Genomic DNA, 26,756 nt, shown 5'->3' with positions numbered 1-26,756 from the left:
TTTGCTTTCAGCGCGAGAAGAACGAGAGACGCGCCTTTTCGACGGGGAAGCGCGCTCCTGTACGAGGATACGAAGGAGCTTGCAAGGAAGCGTGTCGGTGATTGCGTTCGGCTGCGTCTTGTTGCACGACAAAAATATTCGTATACGGAACACTTTGTAGTTGTAGAGAGTTGTGGGGTATATACACACAGAGATGACTTTTGGTTTTCTGGTATTACCAGCGTGAGTCGAAATAAGCCAGCCATAGAAGCGTGGAAACTAAGGGAAGTATTTTAAGAGCTTTGCAAAATCTAATTAGAGCTAAAGTGGGGGAGCCCAACTTTTAATTGATGTGTGAGACGTGTGTTGTGATGATGCTGTGCTTTATGGTAAATCCACCGATAAGTCTTCCGAAAGCTTCAATAAAGTATTGAGTACCCGACAAGCAATAATTCGAGATGAAAAATGATGTAATTAAAATTGAAATCGAACAGCAAAAATTAAAATCAAGTCGGTTTTTAAGGCAAGTGTGCAAGCTTCGAGGCTCCGAGCACTCGCGTAATACAATTACATATGTGTAGGGCCAGAGAATTCTCGGCGGTGCCTGCAGTTATCCTCACGAGGTGTATAACGTAGAGCACGACTCCGTGTGAAATTAGAGCTCCAGCCGAAACGTAATCGGCTGGTTGTTGCCTGCGTCCACTAACGTGGCGAAATATACTACAAATACTACGATCGCCACCAGTGTATTACGTACAAGAGTCCACGTGAAAAGACAATTTTCTACTTTCTCCGTCGATTGAAAATTTTATTGTTACGCTGTAAGTTCAAGTGTGTTTAGGTTCGTGTTTTAAGAGTCTATGTAAAATTTATGTTTCTTAATATGTGCCTTAAGTAGCGTTGATAAACGTTTCAATCGATTCAACGATTTCCAGTGTAATAAAGAAACAGTACCTCCACCCCCACTGATCACTAGAAAATAATTCGATCTCATTATGCTTCTGATTCCAATTTTTCTCATCTACGTGTATTCCAAATATTTTATTCATGTTGTAAACAAAGAACGATCAATTCTATCGATGTGTGCATATTCTCAGGTCACACAACGAAAAACGTAAACATTTATGAATACGTCCAACCCCTTTGTATTCATAGGAAAAGCTGTAGAAAAATTCAAAACACCGATGCTCTGTATCTCGAGCTCGCCTATGCATTTAAATACGCCCCAAGGCCTCGCAACTCAAGGACACCTTTGTTTTTGCCCCCGATGAATTAATTCAGCTGAAACTACGGCATTTAAATACAAAACAGAAAACGTAAGCCCACAGTAGCCGTAAAGATCCGAAAGATCGGAGAAACAAGTTTAATGGTGCGATTAAGCGATAACGCGGAGCTTAAAGGAAGCCAAAGGTACAGCTTCAGCAGTGGAAGAAGGAGAGAAGCGACAACGACAATAAAGGCCGCACGTGTGCAGCTAGTGTAAGCGAAAAACGCCTGGAGAATCGCTGCAGGTCACCGCGTCCCCATTTTCGACGTGACTCGCGCTTAGCTATGTACCATGGCCTCCTCCTCCTCCTCCCCATCTTCTTTTCGTCGAGGGCCAAAAAGCTACGCTTCCACCACCACCGGCCGGAGGCGAGAGAAAACCGATGCTCCCCGGAGATTCCTCCCCACCTCTTTCGGCTCCGAAAATAAATAAATACAAAGGCAGGAGTTATTCTCATCCCCATGATTTCGTCGCCCGGCTCCTTTTGCATCTTCTCAACTCTTTTCTGTTTTTTTTTTTTTTTTTTTTTTTTTTTTTTTTTTTTTTTTTTTTTACTTTGAAGAATATCCAATTTCCCGAGGAATTAAAAATACGATTCCAACGAGAGGAGGAGATTGAAACACAAATAAATAAGCGCCACTAGGGCTTTGCGTTTGTACGTACAGCCCTTTGTAATTATAACAGTAAACGCGAAGTAGATGCCGAAGGCGTCAAAATCCCCTTGTACATGAGTTATGCTGGAAAATCAGAGCTACTCCGTGTGTACATATACCGTACCTACTTGCAGATCTGGGACAATTTTTTTTTTTTTTTTTTTATATTTATTCACTTTTCGTTCTGTCCTTACCTTCAAAGCTATGGCGTGGTACAAAAGGCTCCCAGCTCTCTTCTACTCGCGCGATCCATCCGTTCCTTCGACACGATTTTATTGACAGGCGGTGTGTATGCTCTCGCGTGAAAAGTGCACCGATGTCGAGCGCACGCGCTTATGGATACTTTTTTTTTTTTTTTTTTTTTTTCCCTTCTTACTTTCTTTCCTTTCACGCCAAAAGCAAACGGAATGGCGTATCGCAAGCATTTTCTCGCCTCCGAACTCGATTTGGAAATCAACCCCGGGAGTGCCAAGGTACAAAGGGATGCGCGCTTTGAATTTCGCAAGCTCGGGTATTTTTTTATCTTACGTAACATATATATGTATATACATATATACGGCACGGATCTTTCAAACTTTGCGAAAGTCGGTGCACGAGGGCACGCCCGAGGCATCAAAATGCGTATTACACGTGTACGCGAGCGCGAAACACGCCGTTGCTCTCGGCAGCTTCGGCTTTTGTTTGTACCGCATATAAGCGAGAAAAGCACGCCGGATGTGAAGTTGGGACGGCGAAACAAGTTTAATTAACGACGCGAGCTAAGGAAGGCTTGAACATTAAAGTCAAGATAGACGGATTTTCGGTAATTACAAGCAAGAAGTAACGTAAAAATCACTCGTTCGACTTTCCGCTCGTTTATTTGTCGGACGGATGAACCGAGGGAAATTTATTATTCCGAATGGCGGTCTTGGGAGGAGGAGACCCTTAATTAGATGTATTTTACCGTCGAGCTATTGCGAACCCAATCGGTGTGACACCTGGTGAGATACACGGTGCCATCGGGTCCCCGGCCATCGTCGAAATAAATCCTCCCACCAATGACGCTTCTTTAAATCGAGAGCTGCTGCACCGACGATATAATTTGCAATTCTTCGAGCAAGGTGTTGAAAAGGATCGATCGATTGTGTCGAGCTTTTTTTCTCCGAAGGACAGCTTGTCGTATAACTTTTCACCCTTTTCACTTTGCTGATTACGGCGGTGAGCTTTTCTCGAGTCCTCGGAATGATCGTAAAATACGTGAAGGGTGAAAATTGGTGATCCTCCGAAAGGCGTTATTGAACATTTCTCCTAGGATCCATCGGAACAACAGTTACGGCTACCTGCACGCACTAAAAACTCGCGGGAAAATTGCATCCAAGCCTGCCAGTGCGAAGCCTCGGAGAGAAAGGATTTCATTAGAAGGGCTCCCGGCGCTCTCTGCTTTAATCCCGGGTAGGGACGGGAGGCTGAGTGGAGTGTAGAAAGAAGTAGCCTCCTTGGTAATATTTTATGGCGCCGGTGTAGCCGCGGAAAGCTCGATCCTGGCCCGGCAACGTGGGCGAGGAAAACAATAAAAGCGCCAAAGGCTATTGGGCTTTCCTTCCTTCTTTTTCTTCCCGTTTTTAATCAAACGGCAAAGGCGATTAACCGGAAAATTGAAATTAACGTCAAAAAAAAGTACGATACTTTTACAAATATGGCGCACTCGTACGCAAATGAATAAGAGATCCGTAAATGCGAGCTTTTAGGGCTGAGGAATATATATATCTCCACGCATGGATTACATTACAAATGCATAAAGTGTAAAGCATCCCCGGCTTTGGTCCAGATACAGTAGCGATTACGGTGAGCTTGCTTGTCGGAGAAGCCCCCCTCCCCCGAGAGCGCGGTATGGATGGTAAAATGGAAAAAATTGAATATTTATTCGAATCGTTATTCTGAGAGCCACAAAAGGGAAATACTTGTTTGTACTTTTGCAGAATAACAAAATTACGCGATACTATTGTTCACCAACGCGAAATTCGTATGGTTTGCGGGTTGTTTGGAAAATATGAAAATGGTTTTTTCGGCAGGAGCTAGGGAAAAATACTATGGAAAAAAGAAAAAGGGGGTCCGTTTGGTTTTACGCACCCCCGTAAAGTCTCCCTGCATCCGTAGAATACCAAATCGAAGGAAAAAACGTAGCAGCCTTATATAACCAGTAAGATATAATGCTTTACCTTTATTTTTCCTACGGAAAAAGCGTTTATAACGTGTAATTGCATTTGGGTTGAAGGTAGACGGAAAAAAAAGGAGGGAAAAGCCAACGTAAATAAAAAGTGGTCGAGTCCATCGGAGTTCAAAAGAAGCAGGGAGCAAAACAAACAAGAAGGAAAGAGCAGCCCTGCGCACTTTTTTTCCTTTTCATCCCGGATCGAAGGGAAGTTACGAGCGGCGCTTTGAAAGTTTAAAAGGCAATTAGCTGGGGGAAGTGAAAGAAATTTGAAGAAATTAGAAAGACTTACTGGGCTAAGCAGCCTTGCTCGAGCGAAAACACGTAACGCGAGTATCGGAGGAAGAAAGAAAGGGAGAGAGAGAGAGAGAGAGATGAGAAGAAGGAGAGGAAGACAGAGGTGGGAAAATGTGCCCAAGATTTCATGCGGAGCTGTAAGTAAGCCGCGGGCTGTGAGTTACGAAGCCCTTCTTTCCTATTTCTTATCCCCGGTTTTCACTAAATCTCCAAATAATGGCCCTCCGGGGCCGGCCCGTGCCTTAAGAGGGGGCCCTCTTATACCTCGAGCTTTCGCGCGCATGTTTTATGCTGCGGTAGATAACTGGCTCATCTGTCCGTTTGAGGAAGGACGAATGGCCGATACGACGGAATCAAAGTCTAATTAACGTTCCCGTATGGCGAGAGCGACTGAGAGCCGAAAGGGAGATTTCCGAGAAGGGCCGTATCGACCGGGCCATTTGACGTACACTACCTATAATTGTTGTGTAACTACGTCTAATCTTTGAGCTATTGAGTAATTCCAGCCTTATCGCTTGGCCAATGCATTTGGAAGTAGATGATGCCCGTTGTTGGTCAGACAGGCTGATCCAGCGATTAGAGGAATTAAAATGGTTTGAAGACGGCACATCACCGAATAATGAAGTTTTATGAAAAAATACTCTAGGAAATTTTGCTGGACACGAGTCGATAGCTGTAGTATTATAAACAGGGGGGAAAAATAAATGAGAAACTTGAAATTTGAAGTTAAAAAAAACGGGGGTTGGTGGTAAAGGCAAACAAGAGAGGCAGATCCTATAAAAGCAGAGCAGCTGAAAAATGGCGTGGAGTAGGGAAAAGCGGAAGAATCGGGCAAAAACCTGAAACAAACGACTCGGTAATATCTCACGGATATATTCCCGGGAAAATTGGTATTCAAACCTCTCGATTATCTCCCTTTCGTTCTTTCGTTCGTCTTCTCCAAGCGCGTGCTAGTTGGTACACGTTTTGCCGGGCGGTAGCTGAAGAATCAGTCATTCAGCAAGTTCGGTACAACCGAGCAAATCGGAGCGGAGAGAAGTCGACACTCCTGATACGTCATGATTCGAGGATTTATTGCCCACGAGATCGACGGGTGTTTTTTCGAGCACTCGTCCGTCTACTACCACCTATGCGGCTGACCTTATCATTAGTTCTCATGGTATCTCGATTTTGGTGGCTATTTTTTTTTCTTCTTTTTTCCCGCCATTTTTTAGATTCCTCGTCTACCAGTGTTTGTACTGAAAATCACACCAAAACTCGATAAATCCTCCACTCTTTATGTAAGGAACGAAATATTTCTCAAAGATATGGAATAATGTCTCGTGGTAATTACGACACATAAATATTAAAGTATCTCGCCCTATCAAAGCATACACGTGTGAACAGATTGATTTATGTGGGAGGAAAAAAAAGGGGGCTCATAAATTCAAGAAACAAAAGACCAGCGCAATTAAAGCTGCAATCATGCAAAGACCGGGTGCCCCATTAGGTGCTTCTTTTTCGTAGAAAATCACCGGAAAAGAAAAAAAAAAAAAAAAAAAAAAAAAAAAAAATAAATGGCTATCTCGAGTGAAGAAGGCGCGCGGGCTACATCGAAGCTGCAATTAACTACGAGAGATCAACGAGCAAAGTTCTTGGGCTCCTTCCAATTTCAAACTCTTATCTAGGAGGCTCCGGCCTCCTTCTTCCTTGCTCACCCTCGGCCATAAAAGACGCGGGAGAGTGCCTTCGAAATTCGCGCTGCTCTTTTCGCCGAAAGGAAATTTTCAGCCACTTACATGTATACACAATAATTCACCACCGATGGAAACTTTTATCAACAGTGGACGCTCTCTCGTGACGGATAGTATATACCTATAAACCACCAAGGGCACTATAGATACATCGCCCTTAAACGCTTCGCGGATCGAAAGCATAGGGGGGAAACGAAAAAAAAAAAAAAAAAATTCAAAAAACACGTAGCGTTCAACCAAACGACGGCCGACCCCTCGTGCCGAGCTCTTTTTCTTTTTCGTACCTCCCCCGCCAGCATCCACGAGCGGCAGAGGGTGGAAAATTACCCCGGCAACGCGCCAGCTTCTAATGACCGCGCGCGAGCGATGCTCGTTTTGTTTTTCTCTTTTCCGCGCCGCCTTAACAACCTCATCTCGCGCGTATAATTGGCCCGTGTACAGCTGAGCGCCGACTTCCTCCACCTCCGAATATTTCGCGGCAAACGCTTCCGCATCCCTTCCTCTTTCTCTCGACACTTGCCCCTGCTTCCCTCGTCTGTCTGTAGCTCTTTGTTTTTTTCGTTTTCCCACCTCGATCGGTAAGGATTCTAGCTGTAAAAAATATTAAACCTCGCGTGGGGGTGCTGTTATTGATAAAAATGTCAATAGTGTCAAAGGTGAGTTGTGCGTGTTTGAGGAATTCCTCACATTACCCGTACTTGCTTGGGAAAGACGACGGTATAGGGTTTCTCGGATAACGTACGGAGGAGCACGTGCAATTGTTTCAAAATCAAATTCCCAGTACCCCAGACAAGTATACACATGTCATCGGCGCAATAGTAGAGCGCGGACAGCCGTGCTAATAGCAGCCACGATTAATATTTATTCGGCTCTGGGGCGTACAAAATCGCGGCACATGCACGGCACATTAGTATAATATGTATACGCGTGGGTGCAGGGGTCATCGGAGCGTTTAACAACCCAGTTGGTGTAGCAGTGCTTACTCGCACGTGTGCAACAACAACAACAACAGTATACCCAAATACGGCAACTCGTGAGACGCGTGCTTAGCTGCAGCCGTCTTCGACTACAGACGTCGTCGTACTCGCCGACGTGGCGCGCGCGTGTGCTTGCGACGACATGAGGGTTGATCGGCCCTCCACTGCGTCCAAGGGGGGTTTGGTGAGGACTATAGGGTCACACCGACTCTGTTTCGTCCGGCAAAGGGCTGCTGTGCTCCCTCGAACTTTCGACCATCGAGTTTGCCGAGCTGAAGTTTATTTATCGACCACAAGGAAGAGAGCTCGGACGTCTTACTCGATTTGGAGATTTTAAGAGAGGTATAGGTACCTTTGAGGAAACAATTTTGATTGCGTTTACTGAAATACGTACGAGACCCAGTGACTTGACGCAAATGTTGGAAAAGTTAACAAAGTAGGTATAGTATAGGTATAAGTATATGTATAGCAAGGGTAAAGTTTTGCGGGACCGAGTTTCGCTGTTTACCGTGGCTGATTTATTAATTTCCCCGCTGATTTATCAATTAAGCCGCTTCGGACCGGTTGATCCTGCGGCCGGTTTGTTTACGATGTGACACGGGCTTTGAGCCACATTATACCTGTTGTAGGACAGCCACGAGTAACTCCATATCGTGTCTTGTTGATCATAAAATTGCATTGGGCGCAGTTCTATTGTTGGAGGTGATTATCGGCATCCTTGAACGGAAGAGAGAATTTTTTAATAGCCACATGGATGCACGTACCAGAATAGCGCCGAATGACAATGGATCACCTAGCGACGTGAGCTTTACATGTACCACGGGAAAGATGGCAAAAAAAAAAAAAAAAACGTAGCGCATAATGAGAGACGACAATGACAATAGCGCAAAATTATACGACAGATCTCGCACTCGTATGTAATGTGAGTAATACGTATGAGAAATCGATCGTCGTCAATAAAAACGTCAAAGTTGACTCATTGATCCAATCGTACGTATAAAGCGCAGTCAATAAAATGCTTCGATATTCATAGCCGATTGAGACGTTGTTCCCATGATGCACGTGTCGCTGGTGTATACGTTTTCACGCAATCCGTCCGACAGGTCGCGGTAGGGAGGCCAGACGTGCAAAAGGCAGGAGTCGTCGTCCTTGACGCGCATGTATGCACACACGTGCGAGGGTGATGTATATGTACATGTATGCAAATTCATGGCGAGTCGTTGAGGTGATATCAGCTCGGGTAGATCTGCGGTCTGTGGCCAGGCGTCGCCGGTAGTACGTGCCTTATCGGTGGAACTGCGCGGCTATATAGCCGAGCGCCGGGAGATTAGAAATCGGTATCCTCCGACACCTGCTGTGCCACTGGTGTTTCATTTTTCATTCGCGCGTACAAGGTATATACGCAATTTGCACGGGATTAACAGTTTCCACGTTTCGAGGATTATAAGTTGACTCTGGCTTATCGAGATCGGTACGGTCGAGATCTCTCGGTTACCGAGTACGGCACTTCAGACGATGCGAGTTTTTTAATGTTGCTCTCGACTCGAATGGACCATTTGGTGACGTACACGACAAAAAGAGTTTAACATACGTATGCTTTTATCGCTTTCCCTGTGACTTGCACGAAACCCCGACTGAGTATAGCTCCGCGGTGCGAAGCAAAAGTGTGGTATTGTCTGGTTGGATTGTCAAGGATCGACGACTGGTTGGATTGTCAGCTGCGACGAAATTACAGCGGAGAATATAGGGGCTCAAACTTGACTTAGTTTTTCTACACTGCTCGTTCAGCTCTGCGGGGAATCGGTGGCTGACCTCTGATGTGCTCTCACTTTTTACTCGAGAAAACTTTCGTCGCCGGCCAAACGGGGGTTGTGCTGATATTTGGTCTTTTTCCATCCTGTGTAGGAGGAGGCTTGGGATTGGACTAAAATACAGATTTGCCGAAAATGCATGCGTTTGATAATGTAAAGGACCGATTGACCGACATCCTGTGATTTTCAAATTACAATTCAATTACGCAATAAAATTACAATGAAAACAGTATGAAGAATCTTAATGTTGGGGATTTTTCATTTAACGAAAAAAAAAAAGAATAGATAGAGAGCTGAACCGAGATCGCCTTTTATCCCCTGCAATTATATTCCAACTTTGTCCCGCGAAAATATAGGCCAAAATTAAAAAAAGGCCCCGTCGCAAATAAAGTGCAATACGGAGTAGTCCTTGCATTTGGTCAGCGGAGACAACAACTCGCTCTCAAGGATGAGGAGGTGGAGGGAGAGTCGAACCGAGAGAGGCACGAATTCGCGCGCAAATATTTAACTGGCATCCCATCGTCCAGCACCCTTGAGCTCAACAGCTGCGCTACTGCTACCGTGGGAGGGGGGTACTATATGAAAGTCCTCGAGGGCCTCTGGTGAAGCTGTTCATTTTCTGCCGGGTCGAGTAGGGAGGTGAATTTTTGAGAGCCCCGAATTGTTGATGGCTTTCGAATTTATCGTATTTTTTTAGGGGGGGGTGGTTTGATTTCGCGAAAGCTCGACGGATTTTACCATACGCCGAGAAAATTTTAATGAAAATCGCACTAATCGTCAATCACGATTTTACTATTATTTGTATGCTCCATCTCGCAACTAACGTCGTCTAGTGCGTTCGAAAAAAGCAAAAACGAAGGCTGGCGCCGACAAGTCTTATTAAAAAAAAAAAAAAAAACGCGAGCTCGCACAGCGCATGTAATTATACCTTTTTGTTTTTGCAACCCATTTGATTTCACGATAAATCGCCTTGTCCGCGTAATTGAAAACAAAAGAAAAAAAGAAAACGTACGTAAATCACTATTACCCGAGCTGTAAAAAAAGTCATAAATGCATGGAAATAAACAAGATAATGCCGCGAAACAAACACCCGATACCGAGCGAGTGTTGCAAGATCCCAAGAGCCCGAGCGGCGCTGGTTTATTATCTCACGCCGTAATTCACTCGCGCGATCTAAATGAAGCTGATGCCGCCTCGCTGCACGTTTATGCGGATGATAACTTGAACGTGAGTCGCGAGGGCGAGAAAAATAAGCCTCTGCCGAAACGTGGGGGAAGGGGGGGGGGGGAAATGTGTGTCTTCGACAGAAAAAACACGGCGAAAGAAAGATGCGCGAGAACGTGACAGGGGAAGAAGGTGTGCTTTCCAGCAGTGAAGGCAACTCGAGCGCGTTGCACGCAGGGTTCTGAAATATATAGTTGCGCGAAAAGTGAGGCATGACTCCGGGGAGACGACGGAAGCGGAAGGGAGAATATTGTATACCTGGTAATGCGTAATTATCGCGCTTGTCCGCTTGGAAATTTAATCGGATTAGAGGCCATCGAGCGCACTGAGAAATTTTTCCGGAAAACGTTACTGCAGTGGATGTTGGGGATAATCACGTCCCGTTATGTACATCTAGGGTAATTGGGAAGTCGGATCATCTCTGGGGCCAACTGCAGTGGATTCACAGACAATTTTACAACGTTGTAGTTTTGAACATTCGTTTGTGCGTTTTGAATAACGCTGAAACAAAAAATATGGAGTGAGAGACCAAGAGTGATACGGACCCGCTAAAAACCTCGATCGCCTAAAAGTAAATAAACCTCCAGTTGCCCCTTGTGCCCACACATTGTGCAAAACGACCGCAGAGAGCGCAGTTAATTTTCAAAGCGGGAAAAACTTTTATCTAAAATTCCCGAGAACAGACTCGTTGTCGTGGTCGAAGCGACCCACATGTGCACATTCACACTCGTATACGTAGGGAGAAAGCCAGAGGATGTGGATCACGAGTCCAATGCACCGAAACAGCACGGCCCCGTGGCTATCGGTGGCCCGTTTTTGTTTACGAGCCTTTTGTTCGGGACAAAGGCAAAGGCGAGATAACAAGCGCATACCTACGTATAAAGAACACCGTCACGATCGTCAGCTGGAGAAAAAAGCTCTCGCGGTACAGTCGTTATACCCCTCTGATCGCGGCTCCTTTGTTTATTCTAGCTACAGGTGAGAAAGCCCCTGCTGGTGTAACGCTCTGATTTGCAGTTTGGATTTTGGTTTCAGGGGTGGCGAAGTACGGCGGATTTTTACGATGCAGCGAGAGATTGATGGCAAAGAGCTTTCGGGGGGTTGGAGCTTTTTTGGTCGGGCGAACGGAATCTGGGGCTGGTGGAAACATATACAGCTGCTTGGATTAGTTGCAGTGCATTGGAATTTCGAAGTTAGGACTTGGTTGACACAAAATTTTGTCCATAAAAAATCATCTTTCAGTGAATGAGAGAAAAGTATATTTTTTTGAGTGAAAAATTACTCAAAGGTGCAAATATACTAGCACTTCAAAGAGTTATTTTTTCCTTGTTTTCTAATTTTTTTTTGGAATCTCTCAGAGAATTCAATAAACTGTAAAAATACCAGCTGCCCGTTCTAAGAATGTTGCTTGTTAATAGTCCTTCGATCTCACGATTACCAACAACTCGGGCGCTAAACTGGTTCTTTCATCGATTTCAATTACTCAAATCCAACTATTGCCCCATTACCCAGGAACGTACGTATACGCGATTATCTGATTGCGTTTGTATTGCATTTATTAACCTGTCAACGAAAGACATATAAAATAATTTTTACGTTTAATATGTGTTAAATCTCTATTTTTTATTTATTTATTTTTTTAATTATCATTGCTATTTAATTTTTAACGAATACCTAAATATCATAGTGACAAGGAATTGAAGCGTACGTATGTAAGTATACACGTGTACAAGGTAACGAAAGAACAAACAAAGTTCAACTCTTGTGGGACCCGAGGATGACGACGACTACTCGACATCTCCCCTCGGGGATGTGAGCTGTTTGAGTGTGCCGTAGCAAAGTTTTCCTCTGCTCTAATCCGCCAATGTTCTCCGAAGAGTAGACGCGGGAAATTTTTTTTTTTTTTTTTTTTTTTTTAATTTGATCGCTCGCTGAACACTGCTCGTAAACGTAGACGGAAAGAGCGAGAGAAAAAAACTTGTAAAAACCGGAATTATTCCAGGTGAAGTTCAAAAATGAGCCAGTAGGAAAAGAGTAACGCATAGTGTATCGACCGAACAAAAATGTCGTGCAAAAGTGACGACAAAAGGTAACTCGTTCACGCTGAAGCGTTAAAATTCGAGAGCACGAAAAAGTAAAGAGAAAGAGAGGGGGGGGAGTTAAAACGAAAAGAACAACGCCAACGACGCTAAAAGCGTGTATCGCTTTCGCTCCCCATCGCGCGAGTGCATTCGGACGCAAATACCTTTATTTCTCTCTGTTTCGCTTTTTTGCTGGTGCTTCTCGCTTTTTTGCGTTAACCCTCTGTATCCGGGGATTCCCCTTGGGCGCTACCGATCAAATTGATATCGAAAACCAGTTTGTGTACAAAGTTCGTTTCCCTTGTCCGTTCCGTTATTCTTTCTTGTTTGAACAAAGGGGTTTTCCCACCGGTGTTGTTTTACTGATGCATTTTTATCGAATAAACATGGTTTTATTTTTTTTAATCAAAATAATGTAAGAAAAAGAAAAAAAAAAAATCTTTATCGTCCATTCTAGTATTTTACAAATGTGTGCATGTGTAGTCTCTAATTAACAGCTGTGACGTGAAGAAGCCAATAGATATAATTTCGCGTTTATTACTGGGTCCGTTTGTTCGGCAGTTGCTCGGGTAATCCAAAGCCTTTATGTTATTTACGAATATATAGAATTACCGACCAACCACATCATTTGCATTTTAATAGAATCTGTCGACGCGCAACATTTAATTACAGATTCGTCGTTCAAACTGATTATACGGTAACATATAATCTTTTAACGTATTGTGCATTAAAAGAATATTCGTACATTATTTTTTTTCCTGCAAACGTTTTTTCCTACATATGTGTACCTATTATGATGTCATTTACAAAAACAAAAAATTGATGAGTTTCTCAATTTCTTACATCATCAAGCCGCTAAATATTTACACATTCGTTTTCCACAAATAATATTTAATTGTGCTCCATTGATGCCAGAGCAACACTGAGCCTCATTAATACAAGGGAGGTATATTCCCCCTTCGATATCCCATCTCCTCCCATCTTTAAGATCCTTGTGACCGATACGATAAAACCCCCGATTCGATTACACCTTGGCCCGACTTGCCCACTGCAACAAATAAAACACAAAGAGAGAAAAAAAAATATTCATCGAAACGACAGCGAAGAAGTGTGGAGCCAAGATGCAAATGCATTTAAGAAAAATAAGGGTAACGAACGGTAGATGGGTATATACCCAGCAGTGCGGGGAAACGAGGCAAAAAGTACATACCAACGGGGGGGGGCTTTGTACTTGCCGAGCACGTGCGCCACCTCCCAATACGTCTGCACCCCCCTGTTCCGCGTGCCAAGGAACTGTATCACGTGCCCGCGATTTCGTATGTTTTTCGCATCTCGATCCCGAAAGTCCCGCCGTTAAGCCAGTGAGGCTGCGCGAAGCCATGTAAGTATACGCATATAGCTCTCGCGCGCGCCGCACATATTAAACGATCCGACACGAGCGCCTACGTTATTTATCCCCCCCCCCCCCCATGCAGGCTCTCTTGCTCGTGTCCCGTGATTTTTTCTTGCATCTTTGAACAGAGACTTTTCCAACGGCTACCGAATCGGTACAACGTCAACCATCAGCCGTCGCGGCCGGTTCGGAGTAAAAATAGATTAAGCACGAAACAATGCGTGAATCACGGCATCGCAATTATATTTGCAACCGATAGAAACAACAGAGCCGTAGATCAATCGCAGTCGACTTTTTCACCTTGACTCTCTTATTATGCACCGAGTGAGAATAAAAAAAAAAAAAAAAAAAAAAAAAAAAAGCGTGGTAACTCCAATATAAATATATGTATACCCGTTATAATGTACATGCGTCAATTCACCCGTGAGGATCATGCGGAATGAGTCGTCTGAATTTACAATCTCGTGGAAAAAATCGCGAAAATCCTTACGAAAACAAAAAAACAAAAAAATTTTAATCTCTCCATACTGGAGTGCGATAAATATTAAAAAGCCCGGGTGGTCCAGGCGTTTCGCTGGATTTTAATTAACAATGAATATTTATTAGCGCGGCCGAGGGGGCAGGGGAAACAGCTCAGCCCCCGAATCCAAGGGGATCTCTCTGCGTGCAGCTACGCTAGCAGGGGGTGGTGTTTTCGTTCTATTAGAATCCCGCGTCTCTTTTCACGCGTCGTCGTATCCGCGTCCCGCGGGAATGGCTCGTTTTCGCGTTGTGTGGCCCTGGCACCGCTTTTCGAGCGCTAGTTTTCCCAGCACTGGGGGATGGGAGCTGGAAACTGAAACGGGTCGAATGGTGGCGTGTTTTCTTTGAGGAAACTCCACCGGCTCCGGGTTACGTGAGTTTTGCCGAATTTTGCGTTCGACTGTCTGTTATACGCACACACACTGATTTGCAAAGGAGTTTGCTCGCCACACCTCGCTGCGTTTCTCACTTTAAAATTTTCAATGCTCGGAATGCGAGAAAATTATACGTGTACCTACGTCTGTATTTCAGAATAGAACTTTGCACAGGGAATAATGATATTCGGTGGTAAAAAATGCGTACAAATGAGATCTGTAAATTTTACATGAAGATGCAAAACAAAAGCAGTACAATGAATTTCAATTTTTTTTTATTTCTGCTGTGCTCTATTTTTCAAGCGAACGTACCCATGGGACTGGTGAAAAAAACTTTATCAGTGCAATAGTGACTCATCCGCAAACAGAAAGTGTACATATACCGTCATCAGCTCAAAACAATATGTACACGTTTCCTCGCTCTTTGCCGTAACTTTTCGTGTACCATTAAGCGACAGCATCTTTATCGTTGGCCCGTAAACTTTGTGCCACAAATTGAAACGAGTTTTACATACGAGAAAACTTTCCGCGATGCATACCCATCAACGTTAGTTTTTCGTCAACCAAACCGCGTCGTGATTAATGGCTTCGGCTCCCCCGATGACACTATTAGCGCGCGAAATCCGCTTCGCGAGTAAGTATAGGTATCGTAAAATTTGGTCGCTTTCAACGCGTGCCCACAAGTTTCTCGAAATAAACCAGTGAGCAGTCGCTGTCCCCGCGTATACGCGAGTATTCTCGAGATTCGAATTTTTCCTCATCCCGCTACCATTCGAATTTAAACTCTCCAGAGTCGATCGCTCACTGAGCGTAGTACTTTGGCCAGACATACTCGAAAGCAGTGCATATGCTCGTGTCCTCTTAACAAGAAAAAGATACAATTTTCTAGTGAACATCTCCGAGTGGCAGGGGCCAAATTTTTCATCCCTCACGTAGATGAAACACGCAACGGCAGCCCTGGGAAATGCTCTTCGAGCCGGGCGATTTAATTATGCATGCATTAAAATGCGTGAATTACAGGGCGCTTGGCTTATACACCGCTCCGTGGCCCTACTCTGCTCTAATTAAATGCCCGGGAATTCTTCAAAAAGTGCCACAAGCGCCCGCAGAGGAGTAGATGCATACCACCACGGATCCCAAGGGCCTCGTTTATCCTCCGGACCGAGGTTTCCGCGGTTTTCTTTTTTCTCTGATAAACGCTAGAGGGTGGGGGGGGGGAAGCCAGTAAATCTTTCGAGATTTCCGTACTGGGATATATCCCGCTCTTGATGTAAAATTGTTCCCTCTCTCCTTGTAAGCTGTTTATGCGTTATACAGTACATATACAATATATACAAATAATGTTGACTTTGGAGATCAGTGGCTCACCTTTCTTGTCGCTGAAGAAGTTCTGCGTGGCATCGGCAGTAATCGCCCAGCCGCACGCCAGCAGCACCAACGAGACGCTGAAACTGATTATTTCATGGTATCAATGGTTTTTGTCAAGTCCATCCTTACGTTAAGTATTTTTGTTCACGACGCCTCGGAGAAAAATCACGAGTTCGAAATGGCTATACCGTCGCCAGAACCAATTTATTTATAACGATTGCTCCTTTTTTCACCAAACCCTCCACATGGGAGTTCACAACTCGATAAACTATGCATGAAACGAACAAACCTTAGCCTCATATCGTATCCACTATGCGCGAAACTAACGATCTCCACATACGGTTGGTATACAAAAGGACAATGAGTTCCCACCGGCCCTTCGAGAACTTATCTGCACAATTAGACGTGAGGCGCGGGGAGGGTCAAGAGAAATCGCCGCGCGTGGGATGAGGTACAAGTAAGGTGCAAGCAGGCAGCGATCGGCCAATGAATCACGACCACCTCCGTACACATGTTGTGGTCGCTGTCGTCTGTATACACACTCTTACTTCCACCCACGCTTTTGGCCCTTCTTCGCGGATGAATCGGGGATTGGGAGATAGTGTTGGCTTTTGCGTTTAAATTGCCACTTATGAATACACACGGGGAAAAGAATTTGCTTCAAACTGTATAACGTTTTTCTCTGAGATGATTTTTATAGGTGGGAGAAAGTTTAAATTACCCTCGATTGAATAATCGTTTTATTCCGAGTTGAACTTGTTAGCTTCGAGATTTAACTTTTTAAACGAGTTTGGATTCCGGGAATGTATACGAATGTAACTCTAAAATTAGGTTGCGTAACTCAAAACCAACAGCTCGAAACTTTGGCTCGGGCATCGCGATTCAACGCGAGAAACCGAAATTTTTCCAACTAATTTACGTGACTCTCTCTCACCACAACCAAAATCTGTTCAAATTCAACTCTATGTCATTATTGGTATACTTGACGAACAAATGGTTTTATTTATGGTCGACTATAAGCTACGCTTTTTTTTTTTAAATATATATATAACTCGTGTAACGAATGCGCAAGTATTTCTTGCACAATGTCGTTTGGTACTCATGCATACTACGTTATTTTTTTCCTTCGTAGGTCCAATCGATCTCTGTAGTGAAATCGTCAATGTAGCGAGAGGCAAGAGAGAACACAGTAAAGAAGCAAGGAGATAAGAGGAAGGAAGGAGGGTCGGAATATTGGCGACATAACGAGGAGAATGCCCGGCTAGCTTGGACATCTTGTCTATTTATATACATCAGTTGTCCTGCGAAAGGGGAGCCCGAGTGGGTGCTTGACCCCTGCCTCCGTAGGAGTGTATACACACCTCGAGAGCGATGACTGTGCCAAACTTGCCGTCGATCAAAGACGTACAGTGGTACAACTTTGTTGATTGGAGCTGGGTAAACAAAATACTGGGATGATGATGGGGTACGGATGTTTCGAGTGAAAAAAAATATTAAAAGATGAATAATTGATTGGACTTTCGCACGGAGGAATTCTCGAGTGGGTAAGGAGAAACTTTCTACTTTCCGTCAAAGTTCGGCAGTCGATGATATAACAACAACTGGGGACTTACCGATCACACATGAATACAGCGCACTCAACGTGACTATATGTATTTTAAAAATACCCATCGCTACTCGAAACGACGGGACTATACTGCGGTACGTCCTTGCATGACATTTGTATCTCTTTGCGTCGTAAATGTACAATTGCATACAATTGCATGTCGTATTGTGCACCCGAACAATAAGACGCGGCGACGAGAGCCCAACAATATATGCGTTTAATGAGCTCCGCGGAAGGCGTCATCGCGCGCACACTCCACGTGTGTACGCGCAGAAGTGAAACAAACAGCGGCGTACGGAGAAGAAAACCACACGTATTACGTGTATACATTCGTCAGCGGCCCCTCTAATGAATGGAGCACCGCATGAACGAACCAAGTGCCGTGTGAGGGGCGCACGCGCGCAATAGCCATACACACGCCGTAATTACACGGGCGCGCGGTTGCTCGACGAGCGTGTACAAGGAGGACCCTCTCCTCGAGTGCACCGCGAGCGAGGCTAATATTATCGAGGGGTAGGGGGCTCAATGGGACGAATAGAGTTGAGACTCCGTACGTGTACTTTTTTTCTTTTTTTTTTTTCTCTCCGAGGGAAATGGCAAATTTTTATGCTTTTGACGACCCGCAAGGTGATTCTCGAAGTTTAACTCGACAGGTGGATGAGCAACGAAGAAACAAACGATGGTTTGGGAGAAGAAAAGCTCAACGGAGGCAATCGCATGTAAATCGGCCCGAGAGAGATCGGTAGTCCCGTGGCGAGAGGATCGTTTGCATTCATTCGAATCCCAAATCTCCGTCCAGGCAATTCCCTCTCGCTCCACGTGTAATTTCTACTCGCGTGAATTGCTGTATATCTATCCGTGAGAGTATATTTACAACTATTCGTTTACGGTAATCCAACGGAGAGCTGGACGATTGATTGTTATATCGTATTTGGCGATAAAAATTAACCGTACTCCCTGTGTGTGTCTTTTTTTATGTCCTTGCGCGGAGTTGATCAGTTATTCATCATCGGCGTCGTTTACGCGCACACATTTATAGGTGCCGATGGGTGTTACAAGAGCGTTGATGGCGAGGAGAAGCGTTTTTCGAGTCGAATAATATGGCTTCCAGATGCCCCTAGTTTAAGCTACGATCTGCTGCTGGTGGGTCATTGATGGCCAACTTGGGCGTTGCTCGCGGCGCTTCGGAGAAGACTATTTTCACCAGCCAATGATCCAAGAAAATGGGCTACGCGCGAATTTTTTTTTTCCATCATTCGGCTCGGAGAGCCCGGGAGCTTTATTTATTTCTGCCCTGGCTTTTCGAGCCGAAACAGGAAGGCGCCGTGTAAAAACTAATCAAACTTTGTACTTGAACGGGAGTTACAAGTTGTAAAGTCGAATCTCCGTGGGGCTGGAATGGCCTTTTAAAAGAATCATTTTGACACGCGACATCGTTCCCCAGATAATGTATGGTAATCTTGTCGAAAACCTCGGAATATTTTACCATTAAAAAGTTTTTACGCCCATGTAGCGATGTATACATGTATAACACATAAAGCGGAAAAGCCACTACGCCGCTGATCGATAACCCATTAGAGGTACTTTGAGCGTATAAGCATGAATTTATTAGGACACCATACGTATCGTCTGCACTGCAGCATCGGGAGAAAGAGCCTCGATTGGATACATAATGAACTCGGCACGGGGGAATATCCACGTATACACGCGGGGCAATTAGACGTGGCCGGTGCAGGGTTCAAGTAAAATCACGGGCAATGGCCCGAATGCATTATAGTACCCGATCCCGACGTATGAAACGGGTGTACTCGTATGCCAATAACCCTTGCTCTAAAACCTCATCATCCGACCACCAGATCGCATTACGATGTGATTTACATTCGAGATGGAGCTCGTTATCCGTCAAACGGGGAGAAAAGCACGATTATGTTGGCCAAACTTTCGATGAGAAAAGTCACGGACTCGAGGGACCACCAACCGTGTATCGACGGATTATACGCAGAGCAGCTGGTGGGGGGGGATCGAAAAAGCTCGGGCGCACGTGCCGCGAATGTTCACTCTCGGCCCGCCGTAAATACCATCGGACTTACCATACGCGCCCAAATGAATATACGCCAGACCGTGAAAAATCATACATTTCCGCTCTTTCTTTTTCCCAAGAAGAAGAAGAAGAAGAAGAAAAAAAGAAACAGGAAACAGAACGACTGGCGGGCCGATCGTTATACTTCTTTCCCCCTCCAAAACGAAATTTGTTTTTTTCGCGAATAATCTTCCGAATAAGCTCGCTCGATACCGCTATTCCACGTGATTGTGTACCAACTGGTAATTTTAATAATTAAAAAAAAAAAAAAAAGTTTACCCTATACAGAGCACAGCCCCGTTGTACATAGGGTTCATTAACGGAAAAATATGAAGAAAAGGAGCTCCTTTTTCACGAAGCCTGGGAAGCAAAAGCTCGTTTTCCTCGGCCTTGCAGCTGCACCCGTAATTAAACTCCTCTATCGGACCCTCGAACAAAGTCATTTGCGGGGGTAGGGAAGGGCTTGTACACGGCGCAACAATGGCCTTTCCGCGGGAGGCCAGAGAGCGCTTTTCAATTTCCCGGGCGAATCAATTAAATTCCGCGTCAAAATAATTCGCACCTCGTCGCGGGAGAAATGACGCGGGAGGGGCAAAACAAAAACAAAAAAAGATCGAGCGACCGGTGATTGGTATGTCAATCAGGGGGTGGGTGTATGTATACGTGTGGCAAGTGTCGGGGAAAGCTTTGACCAGCTGGAGTTGTACAACGCGTTGCGCACGAGGGAAAATTAAAACTGTCTGTTTACCCTTTTTTTCGTTTTGTTTTTCATCACGGCTTGGCACGCGATCGTTTTGACGTCCACTGATTTTGTTTTATTTTCTTTTTTTCTTTTTCATATTTCACCGAAAAGTGGAAAAACAGGACGGAACTGTCCGGGGAAATTGTTTTTATTCGCTCGGTTGTTTTATTTGTTTTTTATAATATCTGTGCACATGTGGGCGTGCTATACGCGCAAACAGAGTCGACGACGTTGATTGCTTTTCTCTGGTTTTATTGTTGCGTGAAAAAAAAAAAAAAAAAAAAAAAAAAAGAAAGAAAAAACAAACGGTATAATCCAATGAAAACAAATGGAGCCGAAAAATTGCTCTCCGCTCCCACCGATCGAAGATCGCCCGCGATTGAAAAAAACACAAATTGCTGATGGCTCGTCTCGCCTATGTGTACGGGTTGCGTCATCGACATAACAGAGCGCCTTCATTTTTCCCTCAAGTTTTTCATCTCTCGGAACTTGGAGGAACCCACGCCTCTCGTCCCATTGAAAAGGTATATAGGTAAACGCATAAATCATCCGGCCGGCGCTCAAATGTACGTATAGGTATAGGAGCGGGCGGCTAGACTGTACTCATCTTTTGTGTTCCCGTGGCTATAGTGGCGCGTAAGCCCTGCACTCATTATATCTCCAATATCAATAAACGACGAGTCGCCATATACGCGCATGGTAGCACAATTTTTTTTTTTTTTTTTTTTTTTTGAGGGGGGGAGCTAGAATATACAGTCACGAGCGGAGGTAATAAATCTACATTACAAAGAGGGCCGGACAATGCGGCAGAGGGGAGAGAAAGGCGCTTTGCGCCAAAGCTGCTGTAATTGAGTGGCGATCGCATGGGAGACTGTATGATACGCTGACAGCAGATCGATGGGATCTTTTGGATTTCGAGATCGTGTAGCACATTACACGTGCGGGGGGGGGGGACGAAAATTTATTCCTAGTGCTCCTCGGATGGGCCATTCCATTAAAATATGGAGATTCCTCATTACTCGCGAACAAAGCTCTCTCTTGGACTGGCACGAATTTATTCAAGGCTACTTCGATCATGTGTACGTATGTTGTTCTCTTGGCGTAAACGAGATAAAATCGAGAGGGGGGGGGACATTTGGGAAACAATTTTTTTTTTTGTTATGCTCGAGGTGATACACATATAATATACCTACACGAGTGGAATCAAGAAACGAGGTACGGCCGTGATAAAAACCCACGAATCACAGCCATTCCCTCTTACATCTTCCTATATTAATTTACCGTCAACGCGAATTCCCTTTCCGCGAGCGGGCATGCAGAGTGTCCTCGAGTTCGTCCAATGAGCTAATGAAATTTCCACCCGGAAACTCGACCTTTCCGGCGCTCGTAATCTCAAACACACACAGACAGACGGAGTACAAAAGCTTTTAAATCAACTTACCTGGTCGACATATTGAGTCACTCCATCGGCGCTCCGCTACTCGGCCCGAAATTACTTTTTTCCTGCACGATGTACAAAATTTGTAAGTGTACTTTCGGCACTTGTCGCGATTCTGCGAAAAAGAGAGTAAAATCGAGATTGCCGATAAACGTGCAGGTGGCGCCCGAATCTCCGTTAACCGAATCGTATACTTACGTATCAAATGGCTATTTTAACCACTATCTTCCGGTCGCGGACACCCTCACTTTATGTATCAAGTCCCAAGATTTTACCCCAAAACTTCACTGGCATCGAAGCAAGAGTCGGGCACAATCGGAAAGGTAGATCACCGGGACGATCCGATGAATCGGGAGTATAAAGTGCCGGCTACTTAGTCGCGTTCTTTGGGGAAACAAACACGGCGCAGGAGAGCTAGGAGTAGATAGCGCGCGCGCGCGGATAACAGACAGCATCGCACACCACCAAAGCTTGCATTAGGTGCGCGCGCTCGCTCCCGGCGGGCCTATTCAAATTTCACCGCCGGAGGAAAAGGAGGGGGGGGGGAAGAAAAGCTCGCCGGCTAGCTGGACCGCGGTTATATATATATGGTACCGAGCTTGCAAGTACAGGGCAAACAAAGTGTATACGTGGGGTATGGAAGCCGAGGGAAAAAGCACGTGGCGGCGACCGTGTCGCGCTAGCGACTGCCGGCAGTGTCGCGTGTGCCGCCCGGCACCCCTCCCGCCTGATATGCTGCCGGCGGGCTCACTCTCTCTCTCTCTCGCGGCCCGTCCCACCAGCACGTACACCATCCCCGTCGACATCGTATAGTAGTTGCCTCTCTACTCGCCTACGATCATACATTACACGGTGGCTCTCTTCCTCTCTCTCTCTCTCTCCACGCTCCTCATCTCTTAGGTGTACCCTCTGCTGCGCGATACCTTTGCCTGCCCCGATGGCGCTCCGTGCACAGCTTCCCACTCTCGCGGATATATGCGCTCCCTCCCCGGTACGGTGGTACATGTGTATACACCTATAGGTATAAATATACACGCACCGCAGCTGCAGTGTATACGTGCATTTTCCATGGGAGAGCGCCAGCGAAAAGGAAAATTGAGCCGTCTTACATATGGCACTGAATGTTAATGCCTATATTATATACTGTGTGTATACATATATGTACAACGTAGACGTGCACGCTGACTGAGGCTTGTTAAAACGGTACAGGTGTACAAGTGGAGTTACTTATATATACATTATTCCTAGAGGAGACACGAATAAATTGAGTCGCCGTCTATACCGCGTACATTATGCCGTGAGAGAGAGAGAGAGAGAGAGAGTTGAGGAGATTATCGTAACGAGACGTGTTGGTTTTTGTACAGGCAACGAAGCGAATCATCATATTTTTTTACTTTCCAAGTGAAACCCCATAACATACATTTAAAACGTTGCAAGACATTTTTTCGCGTCTCGTTTTATTTACATTGATTATTAATGGTCGCGCGTTCATAGAGTAAATCTCATCGAGACTTGTGACGTTCGGGTGGAGCTTGGTATTTTTTTCTTCTGGTAAAAAAAAAAATATCTGATTAATCGTAGTGTTTGTACGATTAAAATGTCCTCCAAACACTATACGCACTACGGGCGATAAGGGAGATCCAGGTGCGACCAGATGCTCGCATCAGCCGTACCATTCGTCGTGTCATATATAGCACACGAGATAGCTGCTGGAAGGGGATATCGGAGCTAAGCTCGCGAGAAACTCTCCTGAGGTACAGGGGGGGAGCCGTCCCGTTCGTCTTGCGACGAGCTTCCGCCGTCAGATTGAAGTTTTGATCGGCCAAGTTTCGAGAATAGGAGCCAGAAAGAGGGATGTGGCGCGCTCCTCGAGCCCCCGTCCCGCTGGTTTTTTTCATTTTATCGAGGTGGAGCAGCACGACCCGGAAGTCCAGAAAAATCGTCAAAGATACCTCTTGGAAGCGCCCCGTTTCAAACTTGGCCCCTTCTTTTTTTATACAGCATTTTTCGAGGCGAAGGACTTTTCATTTTACTTGCTACGATAGCCGAAAGCTCGACAATCACCATCTTGTGTTGATATTATCTCGAGCGCGTTTTTACTGCGAGTAACGGATGAAAAAAATTGTATTTCGGAGCAGTAGATCCCGTAGATGAGAGAATAGATTAATGAGACCGCGAGTCAGGCTAGTGGAGATAAAAGCTCTCGAGTGACAAGTGGATACTATATTTCGTACGATTTCCGGAGCCATTTATCGAAGGACTATGACGCCCACCTTCGGTATAGATGCTTCAGACGGCAACAACGATCTTGAGTTAATTAATCTAGCCAAGACATTTCCTCTGTCGATGCAAACTCGTTTTTAATATTGTTGACATTCAAGGTTGTTTGTGAGCTGAAAGTAAAAGTTGCTACTATGGTGCGATTTATACTGAAGTTTTTTTTAAATTAAAAAATTTCAACGATGGCACCTCATGTAATCGGAAAACACCGCAAGTTTCCCATGGCGTTTGTTTGGAAGCGAATCTGACGACCCGACGACAGCAAAACTCACACGAGCGCTTCCTCTATCTTTTTATTGCACGGATAAGTACGTTTATGCGCTCGTTCGCACCTTCGTAATATAATGGTACGAACGTAAAGGCGTTACGTGCGCATCGTTGCTCCGAACTGTTATGATACCCTTCCCATGGATAGTAAGTGCGAGGATCATATCATTGATGTTGAAACAAAGATGTCGAATTCTATACGCGATCGAACGTGTAGAAATAAATTAGCCCATCACTTGCAAATCTCACATATATTTCTTTTAGCTGTACTTTCGAATAGTCATTTAATTAACCGAAATTCAAGATTTAAAGCTCAGTGCAAACTAATTAACGGACATTGATTAAAGAGTAAGCGTGGCTCGTCTCTGAAATCAGCCCTACGTATGTATATGTATACACACGGCAGGTGTGAGCGTCGACTCTCTATCGGATGAAATAATTAATGGTCTCGAATTTTCTTGCCAAGGGGTCTCCCTCGCGCAAAATAAAAAAAAAAATAATTTTATGCTCGCAAAATGGAAACGTCGACATTGCTTTGAAAATACGGTAAACAGGTCCTTTGACATTTTCGACATAGCAGTTACTCGTCGCGTTACCCTCACATGAGATACCAGTGGATATCCGAACGATGAGCACCTTGGCCTTTCTGAATGGTAACGATAATTTTTACGGTTACGGAAAACCGAACTCTACTATTCCTATCTACGTTGCCTCTTTATCTATTTTTCCTCTCAAGCTCGAACCTTTCCTCGTACACGGCTTAATTTTGTATGCGAGTAAACAATATTCCCCGGCTCGGGAGATCATCTAGCGTACCTAATGGTGAGATAACCATATTTTTCTTTAATTTAATCATTTCATCGTAAATTAATGCACCGGATATGAATATGGATATTAAAAAAAAAAAAAAAGAGAAAAATCCTACTTCAAACAACGACCAGAAAAAAAAAAAGTATCAACAGGACGCCTAAAAGCATTTTAACGATGCGCTTTTTCCCCCCGCGCGAGCCTCCTCTCCGTGGAGGGCGCGTTTGATAAAAAAATAGCACATCCTGCAGAGCGTAATTGGCATTTTTCAGCGCGACACCCCGAAAACATGTATACAGGGTTTGAAAAAACAAGAAAGAAAGTCAAAGCAATGTGCCTCGCTCACCGCGTGGCTCGAAATTAATTAAAATCTCCGAAATTTCGTGCCGTTGTCCCTTTGTGTCCCACACAACACAGTATGGGTACACACACGGTTCACTTTGCTGATTACGCCAGGCGTAAGGCCATCGGACAAAAGAGGCAACTCGCGGCCGCGATCAAACATAATTAAAACATGTGTCCATACACACGAGTGTTTTCCATAATGGCCGTGAAAGCCCCGCACCCTCCAGCTCGTGGAATGCTTTTGTCGCGACTCCACTGTGTGTGTATATACGGACAGGAGAACGAGGTGCAACTCCACCGGAGGACCGAGTGCAATTTCGAATTCCCGACGCTTCATTATGACGCTTCGCTTGTTACGCGCGGGTGGAATTACACCGACGAGACGGTCGCGCCGAGGACCTCGTTTTTTCGACTCTCCAAGAGCCGATCGAGCTGTCCAAAGAGTGTTTCGATACCCCTTCGGCCGTGAAATGGTTTTTCTCTCTTGGAGGTGTGCGTGTTTTTGTTTTTCCTTTCGATTTTTCCACCGATTGCAGTCGACCGAATTTGAATCGTTGCGCCGTTAATAAACGGATAAGCTGGTTGCACGCGCTTTTATTCTACTCCGTACTAGTTATTATACCCGTGCGCGCTATCAGTGATCGGTGTAATGCCGTTTGTGGTATTTGTTTTTTTTTTTTTTTAATTCTCGGTAAGCAAACTATCGTTGATAAATTGTATACCAGAGTACTTATCTCGCGAGCAAGTATGCTCGTATGGATATACAAAGACCCTAACATCCATCAAAACTGCGCTTATCAATCCTCAGCTATGTCTCTCTGTTTTAATCATCTATAACGTATACGGTAAGGAGTGACTGTGAGCGTCAAAAAGTAAATAAAATAAGAATCTTACGGGAAAGCCATTTTTCGGAAAATCGACGCGTTTGTACTAGGTGACGTTTTTAATTAACCGATAAGCCGTGGGTGATTCATCTCGTGGCAAATCTACGCGAGCGCATTACCACCGAGTATAAGCTTCTCTCCATCTCTTTTCCGATCCGAGTCTGAAATCGATTTTGTTTTTGTTTGCACAGCGCCGTCTGTTTTCTTTCTATTTGCCTCTGAATATGGAGGACTATGTGTGTACACTCTCATGCAAATGAGCCGAGAGCCGTTTTGTTTTTGTTTTATTATCATCCTTTCCCCCCCCCCTCCAACTGCAGTGTACACGTACACGCAACTTTTACCGTTTCCATGGATTTTTTTTATTTTATTTTATTTTTTTTTTTATGCTGCGTATATATTAAGCGTTGAATTTACGTCTGTATGCGCTGATTGTG

General features: G+C 44.7%; 1 protein-coding gene across 1 annotated transcript in view; it reads right to left on the bottom strand.

Moving 5' to 3' along the window:
• Mp (collagen XV/XVIII-type protein multiplexin) overlaps positions 1-21,784 on the bottom strand; it is a 121,610-nt gene extending 99,826 nt beyond the window's left edge. Inside the window, exons 1-2 of the mRNA XM_089589044.1 lie at positions 21,740-21,784; positions 15,871-15,953 (exon numbers count right to left, since the gene is read on the bottom strand). Coding sequence (XP_089445170.1) covers positions 15,871-15,953; positions 21,740-21,750 — 94 coding nt within the window. The 5' untranslated portion in view covers positions 21,751-21,784. The remainder of the gene's footprint in view (positions 1-15,870; positions 15,954-21,739) is intronic.
• Positions 21,785-26,756: the final 4,972 nt, after the last annotated feature.

The sequence above is a fragment of the Copidosoma floridanum genome, unplaced genomic scaffold, assembly GCF_036245765.1.
Source record: "Copidosoma floridanum isolate Cflo_tuat_1 unplaced genomic scaffold, Cflo_Japanese_pri ptg000007l, whole genome shotgun sequence".
NCBI lineage: Eukaryota > Metazoa > Arthropoda > Insecta > Hymenoptera > Encyrtidae > Copidosoma > Copidosoma floridanum.
This window is presented reverse-complemented; position numbering and strand designations above follow the sequence as displayed.